Source organism: Amyelois transitella, chromosome 23 (assembly GCF_032362555.1).
Source record: "Amyelois transitella isolate CPQ chromosome 23, ilAmyTran1.1, whole genome shotgun sequence".
Classification (NCBI taxonomy): domain Eukaryota; kingdom Metazoa; phylum Arthropoda; class Insecta; order Lepidoptera; family Pyralidae; genus Amyelois; species Amyelois transitella.
In genome coordinates this window covers 2,319,030-2,331,381 of record NC_083526.1, presented here as the reverse complement: position 1 = coordinate 2,331,381, position 12,352 = coordinate 2,319,030, and the positions used below count along the sequence as shown (strand labels likewise).

General features: G+C 36.3%; 1 protein-coding gene across 3 annotated transcripts; it reads left to right on the top strand.

Annotated features, from left to right (window-relative positions):
* The first annotated feature begins 4,756 nt into the window (after window positions 1–4,756).
* LOC106133058 (facilitated trehalose transporter Tret1) lies at window positions 4,757–11,517 on the top strand. Of its 3 annotated transcripts, none has more exons than XM_013332655.2 (8): window positions 4,757–4,857; window positions 5,846–5,963; window positions 6,230–6,385; window positions 6,914–7,112; window positions 7,461–7,654; window positions 8,473–8,849; window positions 9,941–10,052; window positions 11,022–11,517. In XM_013332655.2, exons 2-8 carry the CDS (start codon window positions 5,906–5,908, stop codon window positions 11,288–11,290), a joined length of 1,365 nt encoding a protein of 454 aa, XP_013188109.2. In that variant the 5' UTR covers window positions 4,757–4,857; window positions 5,846–5,905; the 3' UTR covers window positions 11,291–11,517. The 3 variants fall into 3 exon arrangements, with proteins under 3 accessions (XP_013188109.2, XP_013188111.2, XP_060807006.1); XM_013332657.2 differs by having other exon boundaries at window positions 4,769–4,874; XM_060951023.1 differs by lacking the exon at window positions 4,757–4,857 and adding an exon at window positions 5,035–5,175.
* The last annotated feature ends 835 nt before the right edge of the window (window positions 11,518–12,352 follow it).

The window sequence follows — 12,352 nt, the reverse complement described above, 5'->3', positions numbered from 1 at the left end:
AGAGATGGAGTGGTTCCATTTTTTTTTGTATTGGTGCCGGGAACCACCCACCATTATAATTATTTTTGTGACAGAATCTTTTTATTCATCCTGTTATTCATATTCCAGGTTGCATCCCACCTCTCTGGAGAGGAGCCCGGGGTATGCCTTTGACTATGGCTTTTGTACTGAGTCAGGTTTTTACACGAAGATCTGACCATCGCAACCTCTGCTGGTACCTAAACCTAAACAGTATTGGATTCTGAATGTGCAGGTTTCTTCACGATATTTTCCCTCACCGTAAGAGCATCGGTAAGTTTACAAACTAATTTACATTACTTTAAAAATAGTCATTGGTACATGGCCGAGGTGGGATTTGAACCTGTGCCTTTTTGCGCATCACGCATTTTAACCGGGCACCTTACCAATTCGACTGCTTTGTGTACCCCGTAAGGGACACAGACGTGATTATATGTATGTATATATGTATGTGAAAGTAAGTTGATTTGTCACATCTTCACAGCTTATTTGTTCACCGCATAGCTAAGTTAATACAGGTAGCAGGTTATCGGGTAATCTATACTATAATCTATACTATCTATACTTATATTATAAAGCTGAAGAGTTTGTTTGTTTGTTTGAACACGCTAATCTCAGGAACTACTGGTACGAATTGAAAAATTATTTTTGCGTTGAATAGACCATTCATCGAGGAAGGCTTTAGGCTATATAACATCACGCAACTATAAGGAGCAAAGAAAAAATGGAAAATGTGAAAAAACGGGGTAAATCATTCATCCTTGATGCCCATGATGCCCAAAATAACTATTCCACGCGGACAAAGTCGCGGGCAAAGTTATTAATGCTACATATTTAATTTTACGGCGGACGCAGTCGCGGGCTACGGATAGTATTTAAATTTATTATTGGTAGTAAATTCGTATAATAAATAATTCAAAACATTACTCTTCAAACTTGACTAACTTTGTACACTTAAGGTTTCACACAAAGGTTCACGTCACGGCCATATTGAGGCGGTGATGTATGTCGTTAGTAAGTTCCAAGTAAGACTTATGTAACGCTAAGTTTTACTATAGAATATTAATAATGGTGCCGTGTGGTTTACAGCACTTTACAATAGGGCCAATCTCTTTTTCATGTCAAAAGACGACTACTTAAGGGAAAAATACATGAATAGGTCTGGTTTGTCTAAAAACAATAGTGCGTGTCGGCTGCTTCTCTGTCCGTGCAGATTGTAACAGCCAATCAAGGGAATGGTCATTGTTTCTTAAATTTCTAGCCTTCTCTGGACTGTTGACCCTGCCTACCCCGCCAGGCATATAGATATGAAAATATGTATTCATGGTTAAAAAAAATCGCCCGTATGATGTTAACAAAAGCTGATAAACACATAGAAAGCCAGGGATGTAGTCACGTCTATATCTCTTGCGGGGTAGACAAAGCCTACTGTCTCGAGAAGATTGAAAAGGCTATCTATCGCATCTACATTCTATCGCAAAATAGAATTTTAATTCAAAGCGTATGATTTAAACAAAAGCTGATATTATTTTCCCTAAAACATTCATTTAATTGTATTATTGTCTGTCCATTCATAGTATCCAGATTACCGAATAAATGGGAGATAAGTCCGCCATTGTGCATGTGCGTCTTTTATTCAACTACGTCAAGTTTCTTAAACAAATAAATTTAATTTATAAAGGACTAAAAACATCAATGTATATATATTTAAACTATCTAGCTGCACGTGGCCTTTCAGCCATTTCGAGACTCTGTATACCCCGAAGGACATACGGAAGAAACATAAGTATGTATGTGCCGTGTGGTTCCCGGCACCAATACAAAAAAGAATAGGACCACTCCATCTCTTTCCCATGGATGTCGTATGAGGCGACTAAGGGATATGCTTACAAACTTGGGATTATTTTTTTGTCGATGGGCTAGCAACCTGTCACTTTTTGAATATCAATTCTATCATTAAGCCAAATAGCTGAACGTGGCCATTCAGTCTTTTCAAGACTGTTGTCTCTGTCTACCCCGCAAGGGATATAGACGTGACCATATGTATGTATGTATGTATGAGTATATAAAGTTCAACAACGAAGGGCATCGGTGGTCGAATCGGTAAGGTTAAAATGAGTGTGGCGCAAAAAGGACACAGGTTCGAATCCTACCTCGACCATGTACTAATGACTATATTCGATGTTTACATTAGTTTTAATACTAACCCATTTTCTTACGGTGAGGGAAAACATCGTGTGGAAACCTGCACATTCAGACAACTGGATATGTAATCATGATCGATCCAACACGGGTTAGTTTCTCCAGCAAAGGTTGCGGAGGTCAGACGGGAGTCGCTACGTATAAAAACCTGACTCACCCAATCCAGGGTCCTTGGTTACAGGAATACCCCGGGCCCCTCTCCAGAGTGGTGCGGATGGGGACTAAATCCAGGAGGAAGAAGAAAGTTCAACACTTAAAAATACAGGTAAGTAAGTATCTTAAAAGGAAATATAATATGTCTCGTAACAAAAGTTCTAACACATTCCCTTTGTAAGTTTCGCAAGTTCTTGGACCAAGCTGCACTTGTAACTTGGCGAAATTCCGGAGGCCGGGGTCCAAGATAAGTATCTCATAGTTCTTAAAGACTACTAGCTTTTCCCCGCAGCTTTGCTCACAAAAATTTAGTGCTACTTACAAAAGAATACAGGTTTCTCGCAAATCCCACGGGAACTATAGTTTTTACCGGGATGAAAAGTATCATATGTCTTTCTCCAATTATATGTACGCAAAATTTAAAGCAGATTGGTTTATAAGATGAGTGAAGAGAAAACAAACAAACAAACTTACTTTCGCATTAACATATTAGTTGAGAGACTGTTAGCACTGTCTTCCCCGAAACGGAATATAAACGTGACTATATATATGTCGGTAACTCCGAAAAGAATCGTAAGCACTCACACGCACTCATACATAACCTCTTCGATTATTCACAAACATTGATACGGCTTACATAAGATATGACTTGTCTTATCTTCCCCTCTCCCTAAAAAATTTAATCTTTTTATTAGCAACTCCAAATTAATAAACTACAATTGAATAAGTAAACTTTTTGACACATAACTTCCCGATTTCATAAATTTTTTAGTGATTTATTATCAGACCGAAAAGAAAAGAAATGGAATATGACTTCACGCGGTCTACGCGTGAAGTTATATTCCATACAATTTTTACTTAGTTTTCCTATGATACAGATACTGACTGAGTAGTTGACTGAAGGAGACCTTAATTAAACAACATCTTAATCTTAATACGTAAAGCAATGACCTTGTAAGAAGTCACGATACGATATTTAATATGAAAAAATCTTCAAAAATCACAAAAATTCTGAAAGGTCATGTTGAAAAACAGAAAAAACAAACAAAACAAAAAACAAGATTTTTTCATATTTAATATCGTAGTAATAACTCAAATAAAGTACTTATTTGAGTTTACAGATTTTTGATCATAGTAATTAATCATAATAATTAATCATTCAAAAATAATTCGATTTTTTTTTACATTTATTTAAGCGCCCATTACCAACCATTACCTACTACACTACATACTCTTTTTAAATTGTGGTCCCTGAATTGTACCACTTCGAAAAGAAAATGGCAATACCTAGATAAGGAAAACTTTACTTATCCAATTATGAATATATTCAGTTCTTTTGTGTATTACAGTAATTAAATACATATGATTGGTATCTCTTTCTGAAGTAAATAAACAAAGTAAATCCTGGTAGGTATATTATTTTATCACGTAAATATTATCAATAGCCGTCATCTGATATGAAAAATCGATTTTAATGGAATCGCTTAGATTTTCGCAATCAGGATTATTATATAACTACATTTCACCCGCAGGTTCGGCCGCGTGAATTAGGCACCATTTACGATAAAAGAACGACGAAATTAACACCACTTACAAAAAACAACGAATTAAACCTACAAAACGAGCCGAATTTAGCGCCACACATGTTTATTACAAATGTGAAAGTAAGGTTATTTGTTTGTTTGTTGTCTCTTTACGCGTTATCTACTGAACCAATTCTGAAATTTTTCGTGTATATAACCAGGTTTTGCGCGGGGCTTCGCTCCTATTGGAAACTCCAAAAGTGCGTGACTCACAAAGATCTATTCTATATCTGTGCCAAATTTCGTGGAAATCAGTCCAGTAGTTATTGAGTTTATTCATTACAAACATACAAATCATACATACATACATACATATGGTCACGTCTATATCCCTTGCGGGGTAGACAGAGCCAACAGTCTTGAAAAGACTGAATGGCCACGTTCAGCTATTTGGCTTGATGATAGAATTGAGATTCAAATAGTGACAGGTTGTTAGCCCATCGCCTAAAAAAGAATCCCAAGTTTGTAAGCCTATTCCTTAGTCGCCTTTTACGACATCCATGGGAAAGAGATGGAGTGGTCCTATTCTTTTTTGTATTGGTGCCGGGAACTACACGGCACAAATCATTTCCCTTTAATAATAGTGTGGATCGTCTGGAGAGGGACTTAGGGCACTTCTCATCCCGATCAAAATTACAGTTCCAGTAGGATTTGCGAAAAACCTGTATTCTTTCATCTAAATTCACGAGCAAAGCTGCGTGTAACAGCTAATATGTTTATAAAATGCAAATGAAACGGAAACTACCAATTCTAATTCTTCCTTGTATTATCAAACAGATAACTTTATCTACCCATTCAACGATTTTTTTTATCACTAACGTAGTTGTTCAAAATGTTTCATAAATATAACACGTATGAATTTCCTTCATGAAAGAAAAATATGATTAAGTGAAATAAAAAGGTAGGAAAATTTATTGTGTAAGTTCAAAAAAACGTTTGTAAAATATGCGTATATAATTACTTATGATGTTAGTACCTATTTTTTAAATAGATATATGAATTCTAAAGTGATATTGTGCGTGGTGTGATGACTTATATTTAATACTACAGGCCGCCCGCGACTTCGTCCGTATGAAGTAACCATATGTATGTATAATATACAGCATATTGTTATAAGCGTTTTGAAAACGTCGTGTGTCAGCTGCTCCTCTTTCCATGCACATTGTAAATGTATAAATATATATACGGGACAAATTACACTGATTGAGTTAGCCTCGAAGTAAGTTCGAAACTTGTGTTACAAGATAATAACTCAACAATACTATATTTTATAACAAATACTTATATAAATAAACATCCAAGACCCAGGCCTATCAGAAAAAGTTCTTTTCTCATCATGCCCTGGCCGGGATTCGAACCCGGGACCTCCGGTGTCACAGACAAGCGTACTACCGCTGTGCCACTGAGGCCGTCATATCGAAATCGAAATGTCGATTATGCGAATCATTAATGAAGTTGAGATTTTATTTTTCTTTTAAGCCATTGTAACCTGTCCTGTCTGTTTGACGTTAACCTATCGCTATTTGAATCGCTATTTTGATCATTTTCGAGACTGTTGACCTTGTCTACCACATAAGGGATAAATTCGTGATTATATGTATAAAATATTGTCGATTTTTGTGGCTATGTGAGTCTTCATTGACTGACAGTCGCCGCAAAGCCAAAAGTTTCTGAGCTAGCACCTGAAATTTTGGCTAGTATAGAGAAGCACAAAATTTCGTTATATTTATAAAAAAACAGGCAATGCGTACTCTCATTAACTATGTTTATACAAAATTTCATCAAAATCGGTCCTGTAGTTTAGCCGTGAGAGCTTAACGGACAAGCAGTGATTTCCGAATAGGAGTATGATGATATTTCGTCTTACATATTATAATCTTGATTTTCAGCAAATTTGGGAAATCTAATTTATCACGTTATCAAGCAAGAAATTTTAATTTTAATAAAGAATGGGATACATAAAATTACTCTTACAAAATCAACAACAACTGCTTATAACGGCATGCGGTGAGTACTATCTTAATATACCAAAGGAATCGAAATAATATAAGGCAACAGAAATTCATTATACAATTTAGTATCTTGATTAAATTAAGGATGTCCTGGCAAAGGGTCAGGTCAAGAGTACCCGAAACCGCCGAGCTTGCATGAAGAGAGTTATGAATGTGGAAGATCGTGCAAAGATCGTTACAAGTGGAAAGATGTAGTCTCTGCCTACTCCTCCGGGAAAAAGGCGTGATTTTATGTATGTATATATTTTTGTATTATTTCAGTATACCTGGGACCTCTCCTAAATGGCTACTCCCTGGGATGGTCATCACCTATAATCATAAAGCTAAGTGATGTAAAGCAATCGCCATTCAAAAATTACGTTTCGGATAATTTAATATCATTCACTGCCACCGCTATCTACATAGGACAAATTATTGGTAAAAACACATAAAATAAATAAATAATATCTATATATAAGAAAACATAGAAAATAAGAGACGGTATAGGTCTTCCGCGCTGTGTGGGTCTAGGATGTTGGATGATGGATGTCGTAAAAGGTGACTAAGGGAATAGGAGCACATTGAGCAAGCATGCTAGCTGCTTCTTTTCCCATGAAAATTGTAATAGTCAATCAAGGGCTTTCCCTATAAACTTGAGATTCTTCTTCAAGGCGATGGGTAAGAAATTGTCATTATTTGAATCACTTTGCCATCCCTAAGCCGTCCAGATGAATGTGGCTTTTCAGTGTTTTCGAAAAGTTGACTCTGTCAATCTTGGAATTGTATATAATACGTCATCTAGCTTAATGTGGCCTTAGGGTCTTTTTTTATTAATGTTAATAACTAAAATGTTAAAAGAAAAACATTTTTGGACTAAGATAGTACATCTTCCTCGTGAGCAAAATTTGAACCTGATAAATAAATGGTACCTATTAATTATTGACTACAGATTTCTTTTACTTTCAGGACCTATGCTGATTCTTAATGTGTCTGACACCAAAGGCCGTAAACCTTGCCTGGTCATCAGCACAGTTATTACTTCTCTATCTTACTTCATTTTAGCATCAGCTACCAATATTTGGACTATCATATTTGGCAGAATAATATGTGGCTTGGGTATATCAATGTCATATGTTTTAGCATCAATGTACATAGGGGAAATCTCGTAAGTACTTTTTGTAAACATCTCGTCTTTATTTCTTATGGGATAGACAGACGATTTAGCAGAAAATGTGTGCCGTGTGGTTCCCAGCACTAACTTTAAAGAAAGATCACGACCACTCTCCATCTCTTTCTTAAGGTTGTCGTTAAATGAGACTAAGGGATAGGCTTATAAACTTGGGATTCCTCTTGTAGGCGATGGGCTAGCAAACTGTTACTATTTGAATGTCAATTTCATCATGAAGCCGAACAGCTAAACGTGGCCTTTCAGTGTTTTCGAGACTGTTGGCTCTTCCTACCCCGCAAGGGATATTTGATTATATGTTATATGTATAATTATTGTCTCTTCTAGATCAACAAATATACGTGGTATTCTTCTGAACGGTTCTGGAGTATTCCTTACATTCGGATGCCTGCTGGTCTACTCAGTGGGACCATTTGTACCTTATTACGCAGTTAATTTACTCGGGTTATTGATAGCATTGGCACAGTTAGCAGCCGTTCACTATATAGTCCCGGAATCACCTATCTTTCATGCGATGCAAGGTAATCCCTTTGGTAAAGCAACATTCAATAATTATAAGTATTAGATACCTAATATATATTAAATACATACATAAAATCACGCCTCTTTCCCGGAGGGGTAGGCAGAGACTATCTTTCCACTTGCCACGATCTCTGCATACTTCCTTCGCTTCATCCACATTCATAACTCTCTTCATGCAATCTCGGCGGTTTCGGGTACTCTTGACTTGACCCTTTGCCAGGACGTCCTTAATTTGATCAAGATACGTTCGTCTAGGCCTCCCCACTCCGACCTTGCCCTCCACACTCTCCTTGTATACCTATCTGCTTAGTAAACCTGCTTTCCTTGATACAAAACTATTTTTCTAAATATTCCCTTATTATCCTCTTCATGAAATGTTCTTATTGTTGCCTGAAAGAGATTGTATAATGAGTAAGGCCGTCTTTTGTATCACCTTAGCATAAGTGGGATAAGTTATTTCTGTCGCCAGTTTGTATCTCATTAACCTTGATAGCTAAACAGTTGAAATTAAGTTGCCGCTACAAAAATAGAATGATATAAATATCGTTCCCATATAAAATTATGTATGTATGATTACATACAATATTGATCGTGGTGGACAGATGTAGCTACATCCTACCCCTCTATAGGAAATTAATTAAATGATTAAATATTTGTGCTGGTATAAAACATGATGATTACACTCCCAAGACTTTCTTTTGTTTTTCTGTTTGAAATGTTGGATAGAAGAAGGTTTAGGTATATCTATAAATGCCACCCGTGCGAAGTCGGGTACGGTCGCTAGTATACAATTAAGTGCATCAACATAAATTTCTAGGAATGGACAAAGAAGCGGCTTCTACATTGGAGACGCTAAATAGACATGAAGACATAGACCTCGTCGTATCTGGAGCGAAATCGGAAAAGTTCAGCGGCTCGCTTTATAAAGAACTGTTTACAGTGAGATCGAATAGAAGAGCGTTCTTTATAACTATGCCCTTAGCTGTCCTTCAACAGCTTAGTGGAATTATAGTTGTTACTTTTTATGCTACTAGTATTTTCTATATGACCGGGTCGTCATTGGACGCCCGTATAGATACAATACTGATCGGTTTAACACAGTTCGTGGCAAGCACTTTCTGTCCCCTTCTTGTTGAGCGCAGTGGTAGAAAAATGTTATTGATGATTTCAACCAGTATTTGCAGTATCAGTTTGGTAAGTTGAATTAGATTTTCGCTTTTAAGCTCATCTATACTAATATTATAAAGCTGAAGAGTTTGTTTGTTTGTTTGAACGCGCTAATCTCAGGAACTACTGGTTCAAATTGTAAATTCTTTTTGTGGTTAATAGGCCATTTATTGAGGTGGATTTAGGCTATATAACATCACGCTTCAACTAATAGAAGCGGAAAAATAATATTATTCATCCTTGAGGGCTTCAATGATGCCCAAAATAACTATTCCACCCCGACGGAGTCGCGGACACAGCTATACGTATTGTATTTGACAACAAATAGATTTTTTATATCTATCATTCTTTTAAATGTCCCTAGTTTCATTTCAGTGTAAAATACTTACTGTACATACAATTTTTTTTTTACTGTTTTATTAAATGTTTAAAAGATTACTGTTGTGGTTTGATGAAATAATGACACGTTAATTATAATAATGAATAAGTACTTCTATTCATTCATGTCTACTGAGCCAATCTTAAATAATAAAGAGTCTGAAGAAAGACAGAGAGTACTTTTCATCCCGGTAAAACTGTAACTTTCTGTGAAATTTGCGAAAAACCTGTATTCTTTTGTAGGTAGCGCTAAGTTCGCGCGTGTATATGGCGCTATATTCACTGAAAGTCTTTTTTATCTATCGTATTTATGATGAAGTTAACTTGTCACACATTATTTTGATTCTAGTTTCTTCTCAATCTTATTCAACAATTATTTTCTCAAATTTATTATTACAACCTTTTCTATATTATAACAAAATTTAGAGTTCTCCAAAGGCTTATTTAGAAACTAATTAACTACTTAATCATTAATCGTGTCCGTTGTTCACAATTGTTTATTGCGAAACCCTTTTGGAAATTATTGTCCTATTTGAAGAGTTTGTTAAATTATAATGTCTTCAGAATAAATTTTGGGTCTAATTTGATAAGCTCTCTAATTTTGGTTACTGTTAAAATTACACTATTCATTAGAACACACTAGTAAGCTGCAGTTAAAGTCGACTGAACTTTTTTTTGTAAATATAGATTTTAACAAAAACCGAATTCAATCAGTTCAATTAATTGATTTATATTTTCAGGCCGTTCTCGGAGTATTCTTGTATTTAAGCTGGACCAGTAATATAATCGTCGACAGCATCCTTTGGCTGCCCCTGGTATCCTTGATTGTATATTTTATTGGACTAGAAACAGGTAAAATCATTGCATTTACACATAAGTGAAATATTTTAATTTGACGGCCTCTGTGGTGCAGTGGTCGTGCGCTTGTATGTGACACCGCAAGTCCCGGGTCCGAATCCCGGTTTGGTACATACCTACATACATATGGTCACGTCTATATCCCTTGCGGGGTAGACAGAGCCAACAGTCTTGAAATGGCCACGTTCAGCTATTTGGCTTAATGATAGAATTGAGATTCAAATAGTGACAGGTTGCTAGCCCATCGCCTAAAAGAGGAATCCCAAGTTAACAAGCCCATCCCTTAGTCACCTTTTACGACGTCAATGGGTAAGAGATGGAGTGGTCCTATTCTTTTTTGTAATGGTGCCGGGAACCACACGGCAATTTGGTTTGGTAATGATGTGAAATTAATTTTATCTGATTGGCCTTGATGTTGGTTGTTTGTCTATATAAGTATTTATTATAAAATATAGTATCGTTGAGTAAGTATCTCGTAACACAACTTTTGAACTTACTTCGAGGCTAACTCAATCTGTGTTATTTGTACTTTGATCATTCGGGGACGGTCTGGCAAAAGGTCAAGAATACCCGAAACTGACGAATTTGCATAAAAAGAGTTATGAATGTGAATGAAGCGAATGAAGTATGCAGGGATCGTGGCAAGTCGAAAGATGTAGTGTCTGCCTACCCCTCCGGGAAAGGTAATAAATAAATAATAAATATAAATATATACGGGACAAATTACACATATTGAGTCAGCCTCGAAGTAAGTTCGAGACTTGTGTTACGAGATACCAACTTAACGATAAATACTTAGATAGATAAACATCCAAGACCCAGACCAATCAGAGAAAGTGCGTTTCTCATCATGCCCTGACCGAGATTCGAACCCGGGACCTCCGGTGTCACAGACAAGCGTATTACCGCTGCGCCACAGAGGCCGTCATTGTAGGTGTTAATTATGTATCCTAATCTTTCTAGGTTTCGGAGTCATTCCCACGACCCTTCCAGGAGAGATGTTCAGTCCCAACGTTCGGGCGATAGGAACTATGATCGGGTACCAAATAGCCATGGTCTTTGGTCTCGTCCTGTCAGCTGTATTCCCTCTAATGCTCGACGACATGGGTCCCCATATTACGTTCTGGATTTTTTCTTTTGTCTGTGCGTTCACTTGTGTATTTACAATGGTGTTCGTGCCAGAGACAAGAGGAAAAACGTTGTTTGAAATACAAGAGATTTTGAGCAGATGATTGTGTTGGTATTTTTTTTCTTTTTTGTGTCTATGGTGCAGTGGTTGTGGTCTGTGCCTGAGGTCACGGGTTCGATACCCGGTCATTTCAAAGGACATGTTTATCCTTATCATTATGCAATTTATATTGATGTTATTACACTAAACAAAAAGAATTATCTTGGAGTAAAATTTCTGTTTTTTTTTATTTTTTTATGTTTTATTATTAAAACCTATGACGGATTCGAAGATTGCTTTTTTTTTAATTTTGCATGTATTATAAATACATATGATCACGCCTATATACCTTCCTGGGTAGAAAGAGCCTTCTTGAAAATACTAACAGCTATTTTGAAAGAATTGGAATTCAAATAGTGACAGCTATTTAATATACGAAAATTATATTACAAAACATGCATCAAATATTGAGTAGGACAAAATCTCAGAGCAGGAACAGAATACTTAATTAAATAAAAAATAAATAAAAAAAACAGAGTTTTTAAATCATAGGAACGAAGCCAAAGTAAATAAACATTTATTAATAAAATAACTTGTACGTCGATTTTCTTTTCTTCGTTTTGGCAGTGAAACTTCTTCAATAGCTTATTTTTAACAGTGGTCAATCATTTTTAGTCCTTATTACTGCGTGGGATTTTTTTTATTACAGTAGAAACCTGAAATGTGCTTACCGCAGACTAAAAATAAGTTGAATGGCACGAAATATCGTGGGCTGCATAATTATATCTTCCTTTGCAATAACCTCAAAGAAGAAAAGTAATTAACTTCTCTGTTGCGAACAAAAGTTGTTGGTACAGTCACCAGCATATTACTGTATTACCTCTTTAATAAGTTCCACCGACTTACTCGTGCAGAAGTCTTAGTCTCGTATGGCGCGAAAGTATTTGAGCGGTTGAACGTCTATATTCGCCATTATGAGCCGTTGGGGGGAGGGCTGGACTTTCGCGGGGTAGACAGAGCTTAGCTGAATGATATATTTGAGATTCCAATAGTGACTGGTTGCTAGCCCATCGCCTAAAAGAAGTATCACAAGTTCATATGCCTATCCCTTACTCGCCTTTTACGA

Excerpts from the sequence above, each read along its gene's own strand:
- LOC106133058 (XM_013332655.2), top strand. The coding sequence starts at position 5,906 with ATGGGATACATAAAATTACTCTTACAAAATCAACAACAACTGCTTATA. Across the intron at positions 5,964-6,229 it reads ACTGCTTATAACGGCATGCG|TATACCTGGGACCTCTCCTA; the intron begins GTGAGTACTATC and ends GTATTATTTCAG. Across the intron at positions 8,850-9,940 it reads GTATTTGCAGTATCAGTTTG|GCCGTTCTCGGAGTATTCTT; the intron begins GTAAGTTGAATT and ends TTATATTTTCAG.